This window comes from Microcebus murinus, chromosome 24 (assembly GCF_040939455.1).
Source record: "Microcebus murinus isolate Inina chromosome 24, M.murinus_Inina_mat1.0, whole genome shotgun sequence".
Classification (NCBI taxonomy): Eukaryota; Metazoa; Chordata; class Mammalia; order Primates; family Cheirogaleidae; genus Microcebus; species Microcebus murinus.
The window spans coordinates 11532270-11556905 of NC_134127.1; the positions used below are offsets into that span (position 1 = coordinate 11532270).

General features: G+C 34.3%; 1 protein-coding gene across 2 annotated transcripts in view; it reads right to left on the reverse strand.

Moving 5' to 3' along the window:
* Nucleotides 1–24636, reverse strand: part of TNKS (tankyrase) — a 201589-nt gene that overhangs the window by 109029 nt on the left and 67924 nt on the right. Inside the window, exon 4 of one of the 2 annotated variants that reach the window (XM_012739786.3) lies at nt 24243–24326. The exons of the other annotated variant lie outside the window; for it this stretch is intronic. Within the exon in view, the coding sequence (XP_012595240.1) occupies nt 24243–24326 (84 nt within the window). The remainder of the gene's footprint in view (nt 1–24242; nt 24327–24636) is intronic. 2 annotated transcript variants of the gene reach the window in all.

A 24636-nucleotide genomic window follows, 5' to 3' on the forward strand; every position in this document is an offset into this window, starting at 1 on the left:
TGACCTTGAAAAACATGAAAAATTCCCACCTTATCTTATTCCTCACATATAATTTGTCCAGTATTCTCCAGAAAAACAGAAGATAAAGGCCAGGCACAGTGGCTCACACCTATAAATCCTAGCACTCTGCAGGGTTGAGGGACGAGGACTGCTTGAGGTCAGGAGTTTGAGACCAGCCTGAACAACATAGTAAGACCCTGTCTACACAAAAACAGAAAAATCAGCCACTGTGGTGGTGCGTGCTTGAGCGGGCTTGTAGTCCCAGCTACTCAGGAGGCTGAATGAGACCCTGTCTCAAAAAAGGAAAGAAAGAGAGAAAAAAGGAAAGAATTGTTTTTTTAACAAAAATATTTAAAAAGTAAAAAAAAAATAAAATTTACAAAAAAAGAGCTTCTTGAATAAGGATATAAAGAAAGAAATATTTTTGTAAAGCTGTATAATATGTTTGTGTTTTAAGATAAGTGTTAACACAAGAGTTAAAAACTTAAAAAAAGGCCGAGGCGGGTGGATTGCTCAAGGTCAGGAGTTCAAAACCAGCCTGAGCAAGAGCGAGACCCCGTCTCTACTATAAATAGAAAGAAATTAATTGGCCAACTGATATATATAGAAAAAAATTAGCCGGGCATGGTGGCGCATGCCTGTAGTCCCAGCTACTCGGGAGGCTGAGGCAGGAGGATCGCTTGAGCCCAGGAGTTTGAGGCTGCTGTGAGCTAGGCTGACGCCACGGCACTCACTCTAGCCTGGAAAACAAAGCGAGACTCTGTCTCAAAAAAAAAAAAAAAAACTTAAAAAAAATTAAAAAGCTTAAAAAGTAAAAGTTATAGTAAGCTCATTTATTATTGACAAAAGAAAATTTTTTATATAAATTTAGTGTAATCTAAGTGTGCAGTGTTTATAACTACAGTACTGTACAGTAACATCCTAAGCCTTCAAATTCATCACTCACTCAGTCACCTAGAGTAACTTCCAATCCTGTAAACTCCACTGATGTGTTGTAAAGAGGTGTACCACATTTTTCTCTTTTATGCCGTTTTTTTGGCATACCTTTTCTATGTTTACATATATTTAGATAGACAAATACTTACCATTGTGTTACAATTGCCTACCGTGTCCAGTACAGTAGTATGCTGTGCAGGTTTATAGCCCAGGAGCAATAGGCTCTATCATATAGCCTAGGTGTGCAGTAGACCCACAAATGATTTCTTATACAATGTCTCAAATGTTATGGAACACAAAGGAAGGAGTAATTGTTTCTCTGCAGAAAGCAGCTAAGAACTCAGCAGTTACAACACCTGTGTTATTCTTTATCCTCCCACATGACTTAGTATTTTGTAACATTTTACATATTTTTCCATTTAGAATATTTTATTTTTCCATACTTTTGCTCAACAGTGTCAAAAGTATACAGGCTAGACTAAAACCAAATGACCTTACTCAATTTCACTCTCCACTTACTTCTGGGTCATCCTAGAGCTTGGTGTAAAATAAATGCAATAAACTAAGAGAAAGAGGAAAAAAATTACACTTCTCTAGCTTTTTCTCAGCAAAACGAGTAGTATTCTACCAATAGACTCAACTCTTTTCCAGTACCAAGTAGTAGGTAACTTCTTTAACTTGAGCTCCAAAATTGTCCCCTCTTTAATTTTCCTAAGATATTAATCAATATCTTGCCACTTGGTAGTTTAGAAAACAGAGTTTGGCAAACGTGATTCATGCTTTAGTTAAGCTATCTTTGTCTTACTACTTTTCTGCCATCACCAATTAAAGGATATAAAATTTCATATATCAGCAATCCCTCTTTCCTAAATTAAAAACACTTTCATTTTCCTACTCCAAAGTAAAAAACTGGGAGGTAGAAGAAGTCTCTCTGTAAAACCCCAAATCTGTTATCTTTATTAAGCTAAAAACACAGTTTATGTGTAATAATGAACCAGAAACAACCTAAGCAACCAGGACATTTGTAGTACCTATAATTAAAAAAAAAAAACAAAAAACACCACCCTCAAGATTTTGTGCTGTATAGTATAAACACTAAAAACATACATATTTTACTCTTTTATGGTGAGAGTTAGAAAAGGGTTTTAAAATTCATGATAGCGCTCTTCAAATATTTGAACAGCTGCCAGAGTACAAAAGGATTAGGTTTACTCCTAGGACCCCAACGGAAAAAATTAGGACTAATGCAGAAAGTTACAAGATGCTGGATTTCAGTTCAAAGTAAAAGACGGCCTAACAGAGTAGCAAAACTTGGAATGATGGACTAAATTGAGTCCAAAAGTAAGAAACTTAAGTATGAGCTAGAGAATTATTTGATAATGATATTGAAATGTCCAAGCACTGGGTGATTGAACTAAATGACTTTTAAGTTCCCATTTAACCCTTAAGATTCCATGAGTTTGTGATGACAAACCTTGATACATGTCATTTAATATTGATGCCATTTAACAGGGAACATTTTATAAAGTTAGAGAAGTTACCAATCACATAATGTGACCTCATAAAAATTAGAAACCTCTCTATGAGAATGAAATCTCAAACATTTAGAAACAAAACAAAAAACCATAAAGGAGAATGAATCAGACTAAAAACAGATTTCTGCAATAGAAACTAGAAAGCAAAGAGTAACATCTATAGACTATTGAGGATAAAAGAGAAAGACTTCAATTATAAAACTTTTTATTGCAGTTAAGACATCACTCATATACAGGCCAAAGAGTGACATGTAAGAACTCAGAAGAAAATAACACTCATATATTCTATCTGTTAAAAAAAACAAAAACCCAAAATAAAAAAAACTTTAAGAAATACTACAAGCCAAAAATAAATAAATAAATAGTTTCTAGGCAAGGGAAGACCAAGAACACAGGAAAAGTAAATGAGCAATGATTTTTGAAATATACAAATAAGCCTAAATGGTAATGATAATGCAGCAGGAAATTATGTGTTAAGTAGGATTTCTAAAATGAAGAGACATAACATACTACTAGTGTAGAACTAAAATCCTAAACTATGAGAAAACTATAGATCTTGAGGGTGAGATTGAGGGTAGAGGTATGGAAGGAACAGCAAGTAAATGTCTTGGGAACGTGGTTATTTCATTTTGTTAAATCAATATAAAAATGTGAACTTAAATATGGCTATTAAAGAAAAGAAGATAACTACAAGTCAAATAAAGTTGAATTTTCAAAAATAGAACTTCCAGGAAGGGGAAAAACTAGAAACTTGTTTAAACCATCAAAGTAAGTTTAAAAAAATACTACAAAGAATAGTAAAAAATAAAGTTAACATCAGATGACAGGAGTAAGATCAAACACAGATGCTTTTGACTTACAGTGGGGTTATGTCCCAATAACCCCATTGTAAGTCGAAAACACATTTAATACACCTAACCTACCAAACATCATAGCTTAGCCTAGTTTACCTCAAATGAAAACTTATATTAGCCTTCAGATGGGCAAAATCATCTAACACAAAGCCTATAACAAAGTGGTTGAATATCTTGTGTAACTTACTGAATACTATACTGAAAATGAAAAATAGAATGATTGTATGGGTACCCAAAGAACAGTTTCTACTGAATGCGTATCACTTTTACACCATCATAAGGTCAAAAAATCCTAACTCGAACTATTGTAAGTTGAGGACTATATGTATATAATTTCATATTTAATTGTTTAAAAAATGCACAAAGAAAATTAGCTCCTTTAGGTACTGTTGTGGGTTGAATGGTGGTCCCCCAAAAGGCATTTCACCGTTTGTTGAAATTATGCCAGTCACTAGAAACTAATACAGATCTCAAACAACATAAGAGCCAAGTACATTTAGTAAAAACTCCAAGAAATATTAGAACTTCATAAGAAAGAATTATAGTGATAAACTTTATTTCTCTTTCAGATATTTGACCAAACAAGTAATGAAAATGTGGGTTCAAGCAAGTAGCAACATGCAAATATCAACTGAATACAACTCAACTATGTTGATAATAGAGTCTTTTCAAATGCTATCTTGGAGAGAACCAATTACCACTTTATCTAACAGAATGAACAAATTTAACTACAGGGATGAAAAAAATGTTCATTTCATGTATTATATCATTATGTCACCCATTACCAGAGTTTCATCCAAAACTATTTTTTTATTTTAATTGTGGTAGAATATACAAGACATGAAATTTATAATCTTAACCATTTGTAAGTATACAGCAGCATTAAATATATTCACATCGTTGTGCTACCATCACCATCATCTAATCATAGAACTCTTTTCATCTTGCGAATCTGAAACTCTATACCTATTAATAAACACTAACCACGTATTTTCCCCTCCCACCATCCTGACAACCATTATTCCACTTTTCATCTCTATGAGTTTGACTACTCTCTAAGTAACTCACATAAGTGGAATCATGCATTTTTTGTCCTTTTGTGACGGGCTTATTTAGCATAACGTGTTCAAGCTTCATCTATTCTGTAGCATATGTCAACATCCCTTCCTTTTTAAGACTGATTAATATTTCCTTGTATGCCATCCCATATTTTATCTCTCTCTCTCAATGGACACTTGGGTTCCTTCCACCTTTTGGTTATTGCAAATGCTCCCGTGAACACGAACATACATATATCTCTTCAAGTCCTTGCTTTGATTTCTTTGGGATATATACCCAGAAGTAGAATTGCTGGATCATATGGGAATTCTATTTTTAATTTTTTGAGGAATCTCCACACTGTTTTCCATGGTGCTTGCATTATTTTACGTTCCCACCAATAGTGCACAAGGGGTCGAATTTCTTCACATCAAATAGTATGCTATGGATTGAATGTGTTCCCCAAAGTTCATTAATGCCATTATCACAGGAGTGGGTTAGTTATCATGAGAGTTGGTTTGTTATGAAAAGCATATTTGGGCCCCTCTTGCTCTCTTGAGATGGCAAGAAGGGACCCATGACCAGATGCAGGGCCCCTTGACCCTGGACTTCCTAACATCCCTTCCAGAACTGTAAGAAATAAATTTCTTGTCTTTATAAATTACCCAGTCTGTGGTACCCCATTAATAGCAGCACAAAATAGACTAAGGCAATAGCCATTGAAATGGATGTGAGGTGGTATCTCCCCAAAGTTCTTTTATATTTGTTTCCAAGACTAGGTGTGAATACATTTTTAAAAAAACATCCCAAGATTCTATAAATGACTGTAAAATATGAGGAAAAAGCAATTCTATCTGAAAAATTTCTTATGTCTAATAAAGTAGAATTTGGGCTTTTATTTGATCTGTGTTTTCCTTTCACTGACTTAAAAATTTATATAAAAATTAGGTAAACTATTAATCTTTTCTTACTATTATGGGAGTATAATATAATCAGTTACTTTGTAACAATACAGTATAAAGAAATATAAGGCTTACATACTTTTAGTCAGGCTGTTATTATATTGGTCTTCCAACAGAGGTAAAGTAATTTTCTATGTTTTGATTGGAATTTACATGAACATTTTGAGATACTAAAGTATGTATGTTTATTCAGTAATTTTTTTTTATAGTATAAACCAAAGTTTATATGCCAGAAAGAGGGTACATGTTTTTACTAAAGGTACTATTATTCATTTTAAATAGAGAATTATACATACAGAAAAAACTTATGAGAAATTAGGGCTAAAAAAATGAAAGAAAAACAGTGTTCAATATTCTAAATTGCAGTATATTTAAACTGAAATCTTACTTCAAGAATATTAAAAGATTTATTTTATACACTCTGACAAATTATATAACTAGATAATTCATAGCTGGTCATGTTTATGAAGGATGACATCATTCTGGTTCATCTTATACCATTTCAAATTATTTGTCCTCAGTCCAAATAGCATTTGGACAGAAATAAAAATTAAATTATGTTTGTGAAAATCCTAATGTGACAAATGTAGAAAATTGTTTCAAATAAATTCATATTTCTAATTTATGATAATGTAATAGTAGCCATACATTTGAGTGAATGCCATAATTAAGGGGAACTAGTACTGTTCAAATAATAAAAACTATTCTCTCTACATAATCTCTCACTCTGTGCTAACAAAAGGTACTACACATTCATTTTGAGTAAATGTGGCTTAATTGATAAAATCGGCCATTTGTATAATGTCATTTGCACATAATTACCTATGAATGGTGACAAAGACTACCTAAGAGGTTTGCAGTTGGCACAAAAATCTTACTAGACTATTTTCAAATTCTTGACAGGCTAATGTTTTCTCATGTTGATAACCTTAAAAGATTTAAGTCAAATATTTCTACATCAAGCTTGTAAAAAATTATCTGTAGTGGTGTGGAAACGTAAAAATTTTAAATCCCAGGAGTCCAATGAACATAAGAAAACTTGGTGAGGCTACTTGCTGAAAAGCAAAACTAAGAAACACTTAAGATTAACTCTCTGCTTGTGTAAGATTTATAGATTTTATGACACAGACCGCATTGAGAAATTTTCACATCTCAGAGAAAATGACTTGTGGAGATAGATATATCCTAGGGCAGATGATAGAACTGACAGTAATTTCAGAAATTCTTTTAGGAAAGACAGATAATATATTATCATAACTGGTCATCAGGTGGTTCTGTGTAAATCATTATGACTGACTTGCAAAGTAAATGTCTCCCTCTGTGTCTCTCTCTCTGTCACACACATAAAAAAATATATGCTCAGAAAAAGGTTTTTTTTAAAAAAAAGAAATAATGTTAGGAATACTCTGTGCACTAGAGTTTTCGTGAATAAATTCCAAAAACTTGAGTCTTGTATTAGGCAAAGGTAATTAGAATCTCATACCCTATATAAAATTAACAAATTTTCAAACATTTTTATGCCTTTTGTTAAAATATGGTAAAAATAAGTATGGTGTGTAAAGGAGAGAGATTCATAAATAAATGAGACTCACTTTTATTATTACAAGAGACTATATCAGTTGCTCCATTTGAAATTTCCTAGAGGGCAGGGATAGCACCCTTTTTGTCCTTACATACTTGACTACCAAAATGCCTGACATTCAAATGGTAACAAACATGCTGAGTTGAAAATACATGTACACAACAAGTTAATAAAGAATCCAGGCCGGGCGTGGTGGCTCACGCCTGTAATCCTAGCACTCCGGGAGGCCGAGGCGGGCGGATTGCTCGAGGTCAGGAGTTCGAAACCAGCCTGAGCAAGAGCAAGACCCCATCTCTACTATAAATAGAAAGAAATTAATTGGTCAACTAATATATATAGAAAAAATTAGCCGGGTATGGTGGCGCATGCCTGTAGTCCCAGCTACTCAGGAGGCTGAGGCAAGAGGACTGCTTGAGCCCATGAGTTTGAGGTTGCTGTGAGCTAGGCTGACGCCACGGCACTCACTCTAGCCTGGGCAACAAAGTGAGACCCTGTCTCAAAAAAAAAAAAAAAAAGAATCCAACTACCAAATGTATGGAGAGTAATTTCTACTTTAAGAAATATCTTTAATGAAACTGTCAATGTCCTCCATCTCCTCACCCCAAAGACCATGAGGAACACAAGTGTAGCTGAACAAATTGTGCTTATTAAAACACACATCATGGAAAACAGTGGAGCATCTCAGTAAGAGAGTGTTAGAAGGAATCTATCATAGCATTTGGGCTTTGGTTGGGAGATTTGGGGACATGGTCTGAGGAAACAGAGGTTTGTTCTGGAATGGATCCTAATAGAAAATGGGGACAATTCTATGACTGGATAAAAAAGTAAATGTCAGCTATATTAGCAAGGTGAGAAAGATGTTGAATATGTTACGGATCACATAGTGACCTTGTTTTTATCTGTGTTTAGAGAAAGTGATCTTGTTTTGTGTACCACTTAATCATGGTCTTGAGTGGCCTGGTCGGATGCTGATGTTCATGAAATTGTTCCCATCCAACAGGAGAACAACATAGCCTAGCATGGCCAGGTTAGCTTCTGTATATAAGGTGCTATTTTCTTTCTCAAAAAAAACCAAAAAACTTAATCAATACAAATGATGAACCCATCTTCAGAGTACTCTTACTATGTCAAATTTAATTCTCAGTAATTACCATCCATATAACTGAAGACAGATTCTTGAATATAACGGATGCCTTCAGACAGTGACTTACTTTCTGATTCAGTAAACACAGTCTAACTAAAAATACTCTGGGTGAACAATTCACCATTAAATAGCTCAAATAGTACAGCCTTATGCTATGGTTTAATGTGTCCCTCAGAGCTCATATGTTAAAACTTAATCCCCAAATAGGGGATTAAGGAATGAGCTCAGCCTGGTTTCCTCCTCCCCCCACCTTCCGTCTCTCCTTCTCACCTTTACTCATGGGATGACAAACACCCTAGCCAGATGTGAACACCTTGATATTGGACTTCCCAGACTCCAGAATTACGAGAAATAAATTTCTTTCCTTTATAAATTATAGAGTCTGTGGTATTCTGTTATAGCAACATAAAATGAACTACGACACCTTATTTAAGAATAAACTTAACCCTGGTATAATCAAGACATAAGAATATCAAATTACCAGACAGCCCTCTTGATATATTTCATGTACAGGTACTTTTCAGCCAAAGAGTTCACAAAAAAGATTTACAGCAGCTGATGACACTTTCCTACAATTATGATTTGTTCAAAAAGGATATCTCCCATTGCTCTTGAACCTTCCTGACTGATCTTTTGGAACATCAGGTTTTACACAATTTACTGTAAGATGTAGGTATAAATGGGTGTCTTAAAGGAAAATGAATGAGAGATTCTAAGTATAGGAACTGCAAGTATTCGAAGAAGCCCTTTGCTTCCCCACACTCTTCAACTCATCTCCTCACCCCAAAATACTCATAGCACAAACCAAAATCCCCTAAGACATCAAGAACTCATCGCAGTTTCTGAGGAATAGCCTTACAAGTTAATTAAGTTTATTTAATTGCATCAGAAATAAATACAAAAGTTGCTGAACTGCAGTAAACACATAAAACAGTAAATATATGCTATACTCTACTACATAATGAAAAGATATAAAGTTGAAAAATATTTAGGAAAAACCAAAAAGCCAAATAGGGGCTTAGATAAACAAGATTATACAGTGAAAGGAAAAAAAACACTATGTAATATATTTTAAAGTAAGTATATATACTTCATCATTTCAATCAAAAATAAGTTTCATTTTCTAGCCTACAGAGAAATCAGTGGTCAAAATTTAAAAAAAAAAAAAAAAAAAAAAAAAAAAGCTGCTCTCATACCCCAGTATGAAAATTGCTCAAATTGCTCATAAACTGTTTTTATGCTTAAACAACTGACAGTTTGTAAATGTGGATTCCTTGAAAGCTTAATTGGTTTTTATATCAATTAAAGATAGGCCTGGAATGGGTATGGATTTAAACAGTAAACTAGCTTTCTTAAATTTTTTTTTTCTTTTGAGACAGAGTCTCGCTCTGTCACCTGGGCTAGAGTACAGTGGCGTCATCATAGCTCACTTCAACCTCAAACTCCTAGGCTCAAGGGATCCTTCTTGCCTCAGCCTCCTGAGTAGCTGAGACTATAGGCATGCACCACCACATCCGGCTAATTTTTCTATTTCTTTTTTCAGTAAAGCTAGGGTCTCACTCTTGCTCAGGCTGGTCTCGAACTCCTGGCCTCAAGTGATCCTCCTTACTTGGCCTCCCACAGTGCCAGGATTATAGGTGTGAGCCAATGCTCCCGGCCACTTTCTTAAATTTTTAATCTTAACGAATTTATAAAGTAGCACCCCAATTTGCTCTAAATAACATGCAGAATTATTCAGATTTAATTATATCACACTACTGCACAATAGCAAACCTACTGGCAAAGTGTGATGATAAAAGTCTGGCAATACTTTTCAAATCAGATTCATAAGAAGAAAAGTAACTTGTGAGGAATTTTTTTCTGTTGGCAAAATTATCAGAACATACTATCCTTGCTTCCATCTCTTTTTAGTTAAGTTTACAGAAAGTTCCTGCAATCATTCATTCTTTTAAGTGTTCTCTCACCCTGTGTTCTGGGCACCAATTTTTACAATGTATATACATTCATTTCTCTTGTAGGGCTTTGTGTACATCCTCATCCTATTTTTTTCATTATAAATAATATGCCAGTTTCCTTTCCAATCTTATGACTTTTAATACATTAAAAGAATTTTCTACCTCATATTTTCAATATTTCTTATGGAAAACTATATTTATTTTCATTCTTTGGTTAAATCATCATCTCAACTTATTGCTCATCATTTTTCTCTGGAAAGTATCACATAAAGATCTAAAGCAAAAAATATTTAGAATAATCTTTTCAATTCTTTACTCTTTCACAAACAAAATATATAAACTCACTCAGTAACAATATTTCGTTTGTTCGGGGCAAAAAAAAATTGTGTAAAATATATGTGTATATATGATCATGGCTGTTTTCTTCTCCAGGAGATTAGAAGAACTTTAGGCCCACAACTTGCTACAATTCAAAGTATTGTTCACAACATTTCAGCACAGCATTTGGCCCAAGGTGTACTTTAAATAACTGAGGGAATAAGTAACATTGACATGGGAGCCATAATTAAGGCAAACATAGGGAAATATAAAAGGATCCAAGAACCTTCAATGAAACCTTAGTCTTTTAAACTGTCAAATATTGCCTAATTAAGAATTCAAATATTAGAAGGGTATGTATAAAAATATAACCTTAAGAGAAAGGAACAAATCAAATTGCAAACTTCCAGTATGAAGTACTAAATATAAAGGGATTTAAATATTGCTTCATGTTTAATTTTCTTTCCCTTCTCTATTCCTGACCTGATTTCTCTTCTATAAACCATCATTAATATTTCTACTTGGTATGTTTTTGAGAGTAAGGGCAAGTGGTTATTTTATTTTCCCTTATTAGATTTTGAAAATGAAAAGAAAACTTGTTTTGCAAACAAGTTCTGGAAAATTTGTGGCTCTTCTGGAAAAAAGGATATTCTCACATGTCTGTTATTGCCACTGGCATTCTAATAACTTCTTAAAAACAAGAGTCATTTTTATGTCCTGTCATAAGCAATATATCATTCACTCTCAGTGCATTGGAGGGTAATAGAATAATAGAAAAACAACATATGGAAAGATTAGAACATCAATAGAGAAAAAAGATTATTTTTCACTCACCTGGGACCCATTTTCAAACACTGGGGCCAAATACATATAACTAAAATATAAAGAACAATACACACTTTTCCCCACAAAGAAAAAACCTGAGGGAAAGAACATAAACAAAAACTGGTACACAGAATGTTATTTGTCTTTAGAAAGAAAAGCAATATGATACAAACAGGAGATGACCGAGTTCTGATAAACCACAACTCAATGGACAGTCTATATTTGTAAAGCATTCCTTATCTAGGATTGATTTCCTGTCTAATTAATCTCCTAAATATTACTTCTTTTAAAAGAAATTTCTGTATATAGAATAATAGTCATGGTCACTTGAGATAATTATACATTTTCCTCTTTCAAAGACTTGCACATATTCTTCACTGTATTTTTCTCCATACTCAAATCAGACTATCATTTCAGATGATTTTCAATGTCCATATCAAAAAAAGTCTAGTAATTCTAAAACTGTCAATGATGATGATCATTAGATCAATATTGAGATACTCTAAATTACTGATATTCTAAGTAGGCTCAATCCTTTCCCTGAGAAAATATTGTTCACCCACATATCACAGTCATATGCACAAAGCTAAGGAGGCTAATTTGGTTAAAAAGCTTCCTGGGAACTAGTCAGTACCCATCTAGTGACAAACTAAAGTAATGTACTCTCAAAGAATGAAGTGAATGTATTCTTACCCAATTCGGAACACTGAATCCATTGTGCGGTCTTGTGAAAAAGATAAAACAAAAAGGTACAGATAGCATCTGCTTCAAAACAACCTCAACAAACTTAATGCCCAAGAATTAGCATGCCTCAGAACAAGAGGCAGAATTAGAATGCCTCAGAACAAGATATATAACAAGGAAAGTTAACAATTATAATAATGACACAAAATGTCTTTTTTTTTAAAGACAGATTTTCACTCTGTTGCCCTGACTAGAGTGCCATACAAATCAGCCTCGCTCACAGCAACCTTCAACACCTGAGCTCAAGCAATTTCTCCGGCCTCGGCCTCCCAGAGTGCTAGGATTACAGGCATGAGCCACTATGCCCAGCCATCCCACAAAATGTTCTGATCTAAAATGAAGTCCAGGAACTGTTATCTTTATTTATAGAAAAGAAACAATCATTTAATTTTGAAACAATAATAAATGGAAAAGACTATCAATGCTGTTAGAATAAAATGTAAAGAAAAAAAAGTTGAGCTGTTCATAAACACTAGTAATTAAAAAAAAAGAGTCTATCTGAGGTGAAAAAGTAGAAATGTAGTATAGATAGAATGACCATATAATTTATTGACCAAACTGCGTTCTTTTTTTGGGAGGGTGGGGGCCAGAGTAATAAGTTTTTAAAACTTTTGGTTTGAAATTAAGTAAAAACATAGAGAAAAACTTCAGAGAAAATTTGCAAATTAGTACAGAAGGCTCCTGCATAACCTTTGTCCAGATTTGCCAATTTTTAATATTTTGCTATGCACTTTATATCATCTCTCTTCTGTCTATGCATATGCATATGTAACAATCAATTTTTCAGAACCATTTGAGAAGATTACAAAACATCATTTCTCTTTGCCCTTAATATTTCAGTGCCTATTTTCTAAAACCCAGGCTTTCTCTTATGTAACCACAGCACAGTAATTAAATTTAGGTAACACTGGTACAATATTTTTTATCTAATACAGAGTACATATTCTAATTGTTGCAATTATATCCTTTATAGCATTTTTCTTTTCTAGCCCAGGATCATGTTTTTTGCATTTAGTTGTCATGTCTCTTTAGTCTCCTTCAATTTGGAACAATTTCTCAGTCTTTGTCTTTCAAGACATGGATATTTTTTGAAAAATATAGGTTAATTATTTTGTAGAATGTGCCTAAATTAGGATTTGCCTGATGTTTTCTCAGGAGATTTAGCTATGCATCGCTGGCTAGAATACAACATAAGAGATGGTATGTCCTTCTCAGGTATTAAATATGCCAACACACAAGGTTTGTGCTTCTCAGTGATATTAATTTTGATACCCAATAAAAGTATTATCAGATTTCTCCACTGTATAGCTACTGTTTTTCCCAAGTAATAATTAATCTACAAACAGACATGCTGAGAACCATGCAAATACACTGCTGCTCATCGAACTTGGCTGTGAGATTTAGCATTTACCAGTGATTCTTGTCCTAACCAGTCTGTCTTTTTTTTTTTTTTTTTTTTTTTTTTGAGACAGAGTCTCGCTTTGTTGCCTAGGCTAGAGTGAGTGCCATGGCGTCAGCCTAGCTCACAGCAACCTCAATCTCCTGGGCTCATGTGATCCTCCTGCCTCAGCCTCCCAAGTAGCTGGGACTATAGGCATGTGCCACGATGTCCGGCTAATTTTTTCTATATATATTAGTTGACCAATTAATTTCTTTCTATTTATAGTAGAGACGGGTTCTCGCTATTGCTCAGGCTGGTTTCGAACTCCTGACCTCGAGCAATCCACTCACCTTGGCCTCCCAAAGTACTAGGATTACAGGCGTGAGGCACCACGCCCAGCCCTAACCAGTCTTTCTATGATGGTTGCAAACAGTGATTTTCCAACTCCAACTGTCCTTCCACATTAATTAATAGGCATTCTATAGTAAGAAAGAGTCCTTCCCCATCCATTCATTTATCGCTGTATGAATTCATCTATTCCCTTTATACAATGGGCTATATAATCTATTACTATCATAATTTATTTTGATGGTTAAAGCATCATAGATTTGTCAGTGGGAGCTCCTTCAAGATGGCTCCTGTGTTCTTGTAACATGTCTCCATTATTTTTTGAGCACTTCCTTACTTTCTAGCACAACTAGGTTTCAGGCTCACTTTATACTATCCTTGTCCTACCTTTGAAATCAGTCATTTTTTTCCAAAGAGTTCTGGTGTGTTTTAATAAATAGCATGTAAAAGCAAAGATCTGGGAAGTAGGTGTGCTCCATTACTATTGGGGTCTTTTCTTTTTTTTTTTTTTGAGATAGAGTCTTACTCTGTTGCCCTGAGTAGAGTGCAGTGGCATCATTGTAGCTCACTGCAACCTCCAACTCCTAGGCTCAAGGGATCCTCCTGCCTCAGCCTCTTGAGTTGCTGAGACTACAGGCCTGGCCAATTTTTTCCTTTTTGGTAGAGACAGGGTCTCACTCTTGCTCAGGCTGATCTCAAACTCCTGACCTCAAGTGTTCCTCCTGCCTCACCCTCCCAGAGTGCTAGGATTACAGGCATGAGCCACCCGTGCCTGGCTGGGGCCTCAGTGCTTTTTAGAAGTCTTTTCTGCAGCAGAATTAGATTTTCCCCCACAATGATTCTGATACCTACATTACTTCAATCCAATTCCACAAGCTTCTCCTTTGTCTTTCCCTACTCCACATTTATATATTTCTTTCACAGTAAGATTCTGGTTTCCAACACACTCATTTGCTCAATACTACAATATATATAAAAAAGTTTCAGAATTACTGTATCACACACTGTCGAAACAAATGAACAAAAAACTTAATAAAAAGAATTTAAGGATTATTTGAAATTCCCTTTTCTTCTTCCTCCCTACCTTCACTGAGGCATAAAAATCAAAGAACCATGTTCAGAAGTTACTTAGATTAGTTCTTTATTTCCTTCAGTGTGGTTATTTATTTGAAATACAGATGTGGTTCATTTCTCTCTCTGCATTCAAATTTTAGGTTTCTTTCCCATCCTTGATTTCATTTTTTAATATGCAGACCATTAACATGCTTCCAAAAATTAAAATTATACCCAAATGGCATATTCTAGTTAATGTCTTCCCTAACTCCCGCTTTCCTTTCCAGAGTCCCCACCTCCTTACAGGTAACCAACTACCAACTTCAATGTTTTCTGGTTTATCTTTCCTGTGTTTCATTTTGGGGAAAAGTAAGACAGTAAGACGGAAAGACAGGAAGAAAGACAGAAAGAGAGAGAGACAGACAGATAGATAGACAGACAGACAGACAGACAGACAGACAGACAGACAGACAGACATCTATTCCTGCCCAACAAGTTACCTCAAGACTTGGCAGCTTAAAAGAATAAATTTTGTCTCATACAGTTTCTGAGAGTCAGGAATCTGGGAGTGGTTATGTGGATGATTCTGACTCAGTATTTCTCACAAGACTGCAGTCAAGCTATGGGCTGGGGACACCATAACTCAAGGCTTAACTTGGAAAATCTGCTTCCAAGCATTCTGATGTGGTTGTTGGCAGGCCTCAGCTTCTTGCTGGCTATTGGCCAGAGATTTTAGGACCTCCCCACGTGGGCTTCTCTACAGGCAGTTTGCTTCCTCTAGAGTAAGTGATCCATGAGAAAGACAGAGGCTGAGACGGGAGGAATAGTCTTCTATGACCATCTGGAAGTGACATACTATTGGCTCTGCTGAATGCTGTTGGTCACACCAAATAACCTCAGTACAATGTGGGAAAGGACTACACAAAGGTATGAATACTAGGAGATAGGGTGATTGGGAACCTTTTTGGAGGCTAGTTATCACATATTGTTTCATGCAAAATAGATGGCATATCATAAACACTCTTTTGTACTTCGTTTCATTACACAATATGTCTTAGGAAGCAATCCATAAGTTTAGAATCTCATTATCTTATAGGTGTAAAACACTCTATTGTGTGTATGTACCACAGAGTATTCAACCAATCTCCTATATTTGGGCATTTAATAGGTTCCAATATTTTGCAATTATAAATAATGGATAACCTATTGCTTATGTGTTTTTATTACTGAAAATCATAAACTGTTAGAAAATCCAATCTGGATCACCAATGCATTCAACTCCTTCAAGATCAACAGTACATTTTTGGAAGGGAGATTAAAAAGTCTTAATTTAATTTGACTTTTAAAACAGTTTCATCATGAATTTCATAAGCAACTAATGTAAGTAAGTGGTAATGCACCATTTTCCATAATTACACCTGTATCTGACTATCTCTATAAGGAATAACACAGACAGAGATAGTGGTAATATCGCTGAACCCAAAGTAAAGGAAAACAAGCAACATTTCGGTAGATACAAAGAACATCTATAGAAAGGAAGTGACAATTAAGTAGAGGTGAAACAATAGACCAATTTCTAAGTGTTCATAGAATGATTCAAGGGGCTCAAAGCTATTGAGAAATGGAGTTACCTGGTATTGATAGGAAAGGTCACAGGCTAAGAAATATTTTCATAAAATAGAAAGATGAGTTGTCCATTAGATAGTAATATTGTATTAATATGCAATTTCTTAAGTGTGATAAATTATGTTCTAGTTATACAAGTGATTTTCCTTATTCTTAGAAGATACATGCTAAAGTATTTGGGCATGAAGCACCACAATGTCTGCAAGTAACTCTCAAATGGTTCAGAGAAGAAAAAAATATATATATGGAGAGAAAAGATATAAAACAAACCTGGAATATGCTAACAATTGGTGAATCTACATGAAGATATGTAAGTATTCATTTTGCTATTTTTTTAAAACTTTTCTGTAAGTTGGAGAATTTTCAAAATAAAAATAATAAAAATTGGGAGAAATAGCAGTATAAGAAGCTTGGCATTAGCAATGATATATGACTCATACAATTTAAATAGCTCAACTGCATTACCCACTGGTTTAAAATGCAACTTTGAGGCAAAAAGAACAGCTGAATTTGAATTAAACAGTATAATCTATAAAAATTTCATTGTATTTTAACACATGAAGTCTGGCATCTTTCTACTTATCAAAAGTCTAATTATAAATTTCAGCTTTTAATAGCATTAAGTTTTAGGGATAAATAAACAATAAATAATAATAAATAAAACTGCCACTAATGTGCCCAAAGCTGTGTCAAAGATATTAATAAAAATTTTCATTACTTTTGAAGAGACAAACTAATGTTGATATCTTTTTTATAAGGTTTGTAAATGAGTAAACCACTGAAGCACACGTCATTGGCATTTCAGCTGCCATTTCCTAATTATATCTGCATTCTATAGCTGGATCCATGTTAAAAATCCTTAAAAAGCTTGTCACTTTTTCTTGAAAAAAAAAAATTAACCAACCATGTCAGATTTTGTTTTAGCACTATTTTGGAAAAGTCTTTTCTAACTGAATAAGATGAAAAATCAAATTTTAATAAAGAGAAAAATTAAATAGGTTCACAAATATAAAACTTAAAATTGCATAAACTAGAATGAGAGATGACCCCCTTATATTTTAAAGTAGATGATTTATCTTTTGACTGTGATATACTAATTAAGTCTACCAAAAAAAAGAGAGAAAAAGAGACAAGATTGTTCATCTAAATGATAGAACCCCAAATTAGTCTAGTTTTTAGTGATTTTTTTTTCCACTACATTAGATAACAACTGATTTTATAAATTAATTAGCAATGGCTTCTTTTTCATCAGTACACTTTATGACCTGTAAGCAAGTAAGTGAAAGCATGCCCACAAAAATTCTATCTCAATGGAGGATTGTTCTCAGGCTTGGATGGTTTTCCATCTTTGGTCTTGCCTAAAACACCCTAAAATGGCTCACTATTGAGACAATGTCATGGATAGGGGTGGGGGAAGGTCTTTCATGAAACGTCCCTTTTGACACCCTGAAGAAGCATAAGAGGATTCTTGCTATGTAAAAATTGAGGATGTTAACAATGTTATGAAAACTGCTTTATGAACAGTTAACTGTTAAATGAAATATTTGAAAGCAACACATTTACAGATATAAGGCTTCTAATCTTACCCAAGAACATCTAGTTTAAAATAACAGCCTCATGAGAATCAACAGAATTAAAACTTGTTTTGTTCAAAAATAAGCAAATTAATAATGGTCTCGTATAAAAGTTCATGAGAATGTATACACTGCTTCATCAAGTGGAAAAACAACACAGTAAAAGGGATGATTTACGTTAGATATAGTAAAGAATTTCTGAATAAATTATAAAATATATTTTAAAAAGTCTGAGAGTGTATCTAGAGCAATCAATAGGCAATCAATAAACATCAATTGAATATGAAAGTTTTAGAATCTCTTTCTTGGCAGATTACTACATTTACCTAGGATTAATCTGCCTTGATGATAGAAGTCCAATGATAACAATTCTGAATACAGTCTGCACACAACTGACTATTTCTAATTTTTCTTTAATAACAAAGGCTATTACTGGGGTACTACTATGGATGGGCCAGACATTGCATACTCTATGATGGGAGATTTTATATAGCAGGAATTTATACACAAGAGGTTCTTTTTTTCTCCCTATTAATGTGACGGGGATTTGTTTTTTTAAAACAATCTTTTAAAGAGTTAAGTTTGCTAGTTTATTTAACAGCAGCTGAAAGGGGAACTTACAGATTCTGGGACCTACAGAACACCACAGACTTAAACAACCAACCACCAGATTAGATAACTTATCTAAGGTCCCTTTTCAAATCTTCTTATTGTCCATTCCAGCTTGCCTATCTGTTATATACCATTTCTTGTACGTTTTATTATACTGCTAGGATGCTGTTTTAATCTTACCATGTTACACCATTACGATAAAACGGTGCTAGCCTATGAAGCCCCCATTTTCTCAGTGACCATTCATTTAATAAATATTTATTGAGTGCTGGGACCATAACAATGAACAAAGAAAAAATCCCACTTCTCAAGAAGCCAGTACTGGAAGTCAGGGGTGGAAATCAGGCAATAAATAAGCAGAAAAATAAGTAAATGAAACCACTGCAGATAGTGATAGAGGGGTGATATAAAGGATAACTGGTAGCTGGACCCTGTATTCATATGAGGGTCAGGAAGAGCTTATTTGAGGTAGTGATTTTTGAGTTAAGACCTAAATATCAAGAGAAGTAGTTAAGTGAAGACTTGAGGAAAGGAACACTTCCAACAAAGGAACTAGCACTTTGGAGAGAGAATAGAGAAGGTAGAAAAGAATCCAAGACACAAACCAACTTGACTAATAGAGAGGAAGTTAGTGTCACTGGAATGTAAGGAGCAACAGGAAAAGTATTAATCAATGCACTCAGATAGGTAGACAGGGGCCAGATAAAAAGTTTGAATTTTATTCCAACAAAATGAATTTTAAGGAAATAAATGAAATAAACTTGTCAATGTTTTTAAAATTTTTTATGTCTTAAAGACAGGCTTAAGGAAGACTGATGTAGACAGACAGGAGGCTATCAGCGATAGTCTAGACCAGTAACAATATTCCAAGTACCTGGTCTGCAATGTCACTAGTCTACAAGAAGATTAGGATCTGCATCAGAATGCACTGTTTTTTCATCAAGGAAGTCTTTCTATTTCAAAAAAAAAGTCAAGTAAACTAAAGGTGTACTTAGTCCTGCAGCTTATTTATATTTTGGTACCAGTCTATTACCTTACTGCAGGCCAGAAACAAACAGTTCACTGGAACCAGCCTAAAGTCCACACTTTGGTTGGGCCTGATATAAATCTGAATGCTTGATAGTAGTGGCAAAGACTGAGAAAAATAGATTTGGAGTAGATTTTGGAGGTAAAACCAACAGAATTGGAGGATGGACTGAATACAGGGTATGAGAACAAGAGAAGAATCAAGCCTGACTTGTAGGTTTTTGGCTTGAGCAACTGAGTAGGTTATGGTGCCATTTCTCAAGAGGGGGAACAATGGGGTTCAAGTTCAATAGGCCTGGCAATAGAGCTGGATAGGGAGATGAAAAATTCTGTGTTGGCATCTCAACAACCAAGTTGGCAACGTGAAGTAGGATATGCAGAGTTTGACCCTGCATATCCTACTTCACTTAACTACTTCTCTTGATATTTAGGTCTTAACTCAAAAATCACTACCTCAAGACTCGGTTTAAAAAAAGACTTTGATTTAAAAAAACCAAAGTTGTAATAAATTTTGAATGCTGCTGAAAGGCTGCAGGAGGAAGTAACCACTGCATGTGCAAGATGGAGTTTGTTAAAAACTCAGGAAGGAAAAAACAAAACGAAGTATTTCAGTACACTGGATAGGAACAAAACAGGACCAGGTAAATTTAGTTGAGATTAAGAAGTGAGAAAGTAGAGAGTAACCACAGACAACTCCTTATGCTCTAAAGGGAAACAGAAAGATGGGTGACTAGAGGGTGGCATAAAGATCAATAACATTTGTTTTCATGTTTATTTTTGTAAAGTTGTGAGCCACTAGAATTCATATACATATATGCAGATGCATATAAATCAATAAGCAGAGCATAACTGCAAGAAACAAGTCCTTGAGTAGGTGGTACACATGAAACTCAGAGCAAAAGCAGAAGGGATGGACTTGGAAGGAAAAAGGATGCCTCTTTTCCACAGGAGCAGAAGGCAGGCAGAGCATACGAGTACAGCTGCAGCGAAGCTGGTGGAATTGAAGATAGCAGTAAGTTCCTGTTTGACAGCATTTACTTTTTCAATGAAATATGAAAAAGAGGTAAGCTGAGAGGATGGACTTGAAGAGGTGCTAAAGATTTGAGGAGAGAAATGGCTGAGGCAAGGAGAAAAACCCATATTTGAGATTTATGGTTATGATTAGAAAGTGAAATCAGACAACTACATATTCATATATATTTTTTCTTTCTCCAACCACATTCATTTCTTAAGTATGGCAATCAAATAGGGAAATAGTTAGAGAGCAGAAAACAAACAGTTTTTCCTCTGTTCTGACACCATCGCAATCCACACAGAAGACTTCTGTGACCAAATAGGGGAGAAGGGGGAGAGTTTCCCCTCATGCACTAAGCCAGCAGCCAATTCTGCAGTGGATACCAGTTGGGTGTTCTCCAATTCTAACATTGCCTCAACTTGTGGCATCTGACGCTGTCTCCAGGTACATAATGTCAGCCTCTCTCCCCTCCCTAGAAGTTGAGCTGAGAGACCCAACCCTCTAATTATTAATGCCTTGGTCAACCCAGTGACCAGCCCCAATCCTGAAGCTACCTAGGGGTTGCCCGGCACCAGTCAACTCATTAGCATACAAAAGGACATCACTTTGGAGATTCTAAAAAATTTTAGGAGTTGTATACCAGGAAACTAGTCAAAGATCAAATATGTATTTTGCAATATCATGGTTGGGTTTAATACATACTATAGTATTGCCAAATGAGTACACTGACAGGAGAGGCAGTCACTGGCTAACAGAGTTTGTCAAAAGGGAAGACAATGGTGGGCAATGAAATCTAAGCTGAACAATAGGAGATAAAGAAATGAAGGGATAATGCATTCAAAAAATGGTAGAAGCTACTGATGGGAGGTCTAAGTGAAATTCAATCATTTACAGAATAACAGAGAGATGGAAGGATAAGATATGAGGGTCATATTTTAAAATACTTAAAAATCAAGAGTTTGGATATATCACTGCTATTAAGAAGAGACAAGGTGAATGGTTTGAACATAGCTGTAAGAAGATAAAGACAGAAAAAAAATCAGGTATATATAAATAAAATAAATAATGAAGAATTGGTTATTTGAAAAGATCGATAAAATTGAGAAAGAAAAAGAGAAAGCACAAACTACCACTACCAGGAATGAAACAGGAGATATCACTACAGATCCTGCAGACATCAAATGTCTAATAAAAAAAACTACAAACAACGCTATACAAAAATTTGACAACTTATATGAAATTGACCAATTCCTTGAAAGACATAAACCACTAAAACTCACACAAAGAGAAATAAATAACCTGATTATTTCTATATCTATTTTAAAACTGAATCAATAAGAGCAATAAAAAAGAAAGCACCTGGCCCAAATCATTTCACTAATGAATTCCACCAAACATTTAAGGAAGAAATACAGTCTTCCCCCCACATCTGTGGCTTCTGCATCCATCAATTCAACTAACTGAGGATTAAAAATATTTCGGGGGGGGGGGACAGGAATAATAAAAAGATAATACAATAAAAAATACAATATAACAAAACTATTTACATAGCACTTATACTATATTAGGTAATATAAGTAATCTAGAGATGGTTTAAAGTTTATGGGAGGATTATGTATGAGTTATATGCAAATATTATGCCATTTTATATTAATATAAGGGCCTTGGGCATCCACATCTGCAGAGGGTCCTGGAACAAATCCCCTGAGGATACTGAGAGTCACCTGGAATACTAACACTTCACAGTCTCTTCCAGAAAATAAAAGCAAAGGGAACACCTCCTAACTTGTTCTATAAGGCCAGTGTTACCCTAATAACAAAATTAGATAAAGATATTACAAATAAACTAATTGATACAGTATTGACTGTATCAATGTTAATATACTGGTGGTGATATTATGCTACAGCTTTTTAAGATGTTACCACTAGAGAAAACTGGGCAAAGGGTACAGGGGACCATTTATTATTCTTTATTTCTTACAATTGCATATGAATCTTTAATTATGTCAAAGTAAATGTTTAATAAAAATTTCAAAGAATAGAGGTAGTAACCATTTTCATAGCAAAGCATTAATGAATTCTAATGTCACATGTGCTATTTTAAGAAAGCAAATTATTTACACTAATTTATAATAAATTTTAAAATAACTATTTAAAATAGCAGCAATTTGGTTACAGTTGAAATTCTAATGGAAATTACACTAAAAATGCTATAGAGTTGCTACAGTTCATGAGAGAAAATGACAGCTGCTCTCAGAGCACACGCTAACATGTTATGCTTCACAAACACCGTCATTTTTGATGAGTTGAAAGATAATGCTGGTTTTAATGACATAAGCCTGATGGCTTTAATTACACAAAAAGGTTGATGGGAAGGACTTGAAGTCCTAGAATGCTGGAGTTAACTAAACAGAAAGTTAGACAGTTGCTATTCCCTCCCACTCCATACACAACATACCTTGTTTTACTATGATTTGCAGATACCATGGTTTTTACAAATTTGAAAGTTTGTGGCAGTGCTGCATCCAGCAAGTCTATCGGTGCCATTTTTCTAATAGCATGTGCTCACTTTATTAGCATGTTTAGCAATAAAATATTTTTAATTAAGGTATGTACCTTTTTTAGACATAATTAAGACACACTTAATAGACTACAATATAACGTAAATATAACTTCCATATGCACTAGAAAACCAAAAACTGTGTCTGACTCACTTTATTTTGATATTTAGTTCACTGCAGTAGTCTAGTTTTGAACTCCTGACCTTGAGCAATCCGCACGCCTGGGCCTCCCAGAATGCTAGGATTACAGGCGTGAGCCACTGCAGTAGTCTGAATCAAATCTGCATTATCTCTGAGGTATGCCTGTACATATGAAGCCTGTAGCTCATTTCTTATTTAAGGTCTATTTATATGATTTGATTTGCCCCTTACCTATGGATAGCTCAAACATTTTAAATATTACATCATTCCTTATAAATTCTAAATAGTTGAGGTTTTTTTAAAGTATCAAAAGAATTTTAATCAAGCCCTCTGACTAAAGAGCAAATATTTAAGAATAACATTTACAATACTATCCTCTTATCTGCAGTTTTTTTTTTGCTTTTCGTGATTTCAGTTACTGGCAGATTCAGTTACCCATAGTCAACTGAAGTCTGAAAATAGGTGAGTACAGAACAATAAAGACATTGTGAGAAAGAGCACAAGATACCACATTCATATAACTTTCATTATTTAATAGTATATCATTATAATTGATCTATTTTATTGTTAGTTATCACTGTTAATCTTTTACTGTGCCTAATTTATAAATTAAATTTTATCATAGGCATATATGTATAGGAGAAAACAGTCTATATAGAGTTCAAAACTATCCACGGTTTCAGGCATCCACTGGGGGTCTTGAAATGTATCCCTGCAGATAAGGGAAGCATAGTGTACAAAGTTGAATAAATTTATTAACAAATTAATTCATTTTGTTTTAATAATAGGATGATGAATCTTATAGGTAACAGTAGGTAAATTTTCCTTTTTTTGAAAGGAAGAATCTTTAATTAAAAAAAGTAAAGAAACATTGTATTAACAGACTGGATTTCAGCCCTTAATTCATGTTTATGAGCCAGTCTGATTTTATTTTTATTTTGGCCCGGACCATGTCTATCCAAATGAATAAATAGGTAAAAAAATCTGATTCTGCATATATAAGAGCACTCACTGATCCTGGAGCCAAACTGCTTGAGTTCAAATCCCAATAATTCCGCTTGATGGCTTTGTGAACTTGTAAAAGTAACTTCTCCATCTGTAAAAATGAGTATAATAATAATATCTACCTCATACCTTTATTGTGAGGATTCAATGCCCTTCAAACAGTGCCCAAGTCATAGAAGGATTCACGGGGTATCAGTTATTATTGTTACTGTATTTTATATAAAGCTATCTAACTTCTTAAAAGAAAGTTTAGCTTCCTGCAAGTAAGCTAAATAACAATTCAATATAAACTATTAAATAGCTGCTAAAAAGAAGAAATCTACTAGCTTCATGTAAGCCTTTCTATTCATTCAAGGTGCAAATAATACTTTAAAAGTTGAATCAATGTATACTATGTCAAA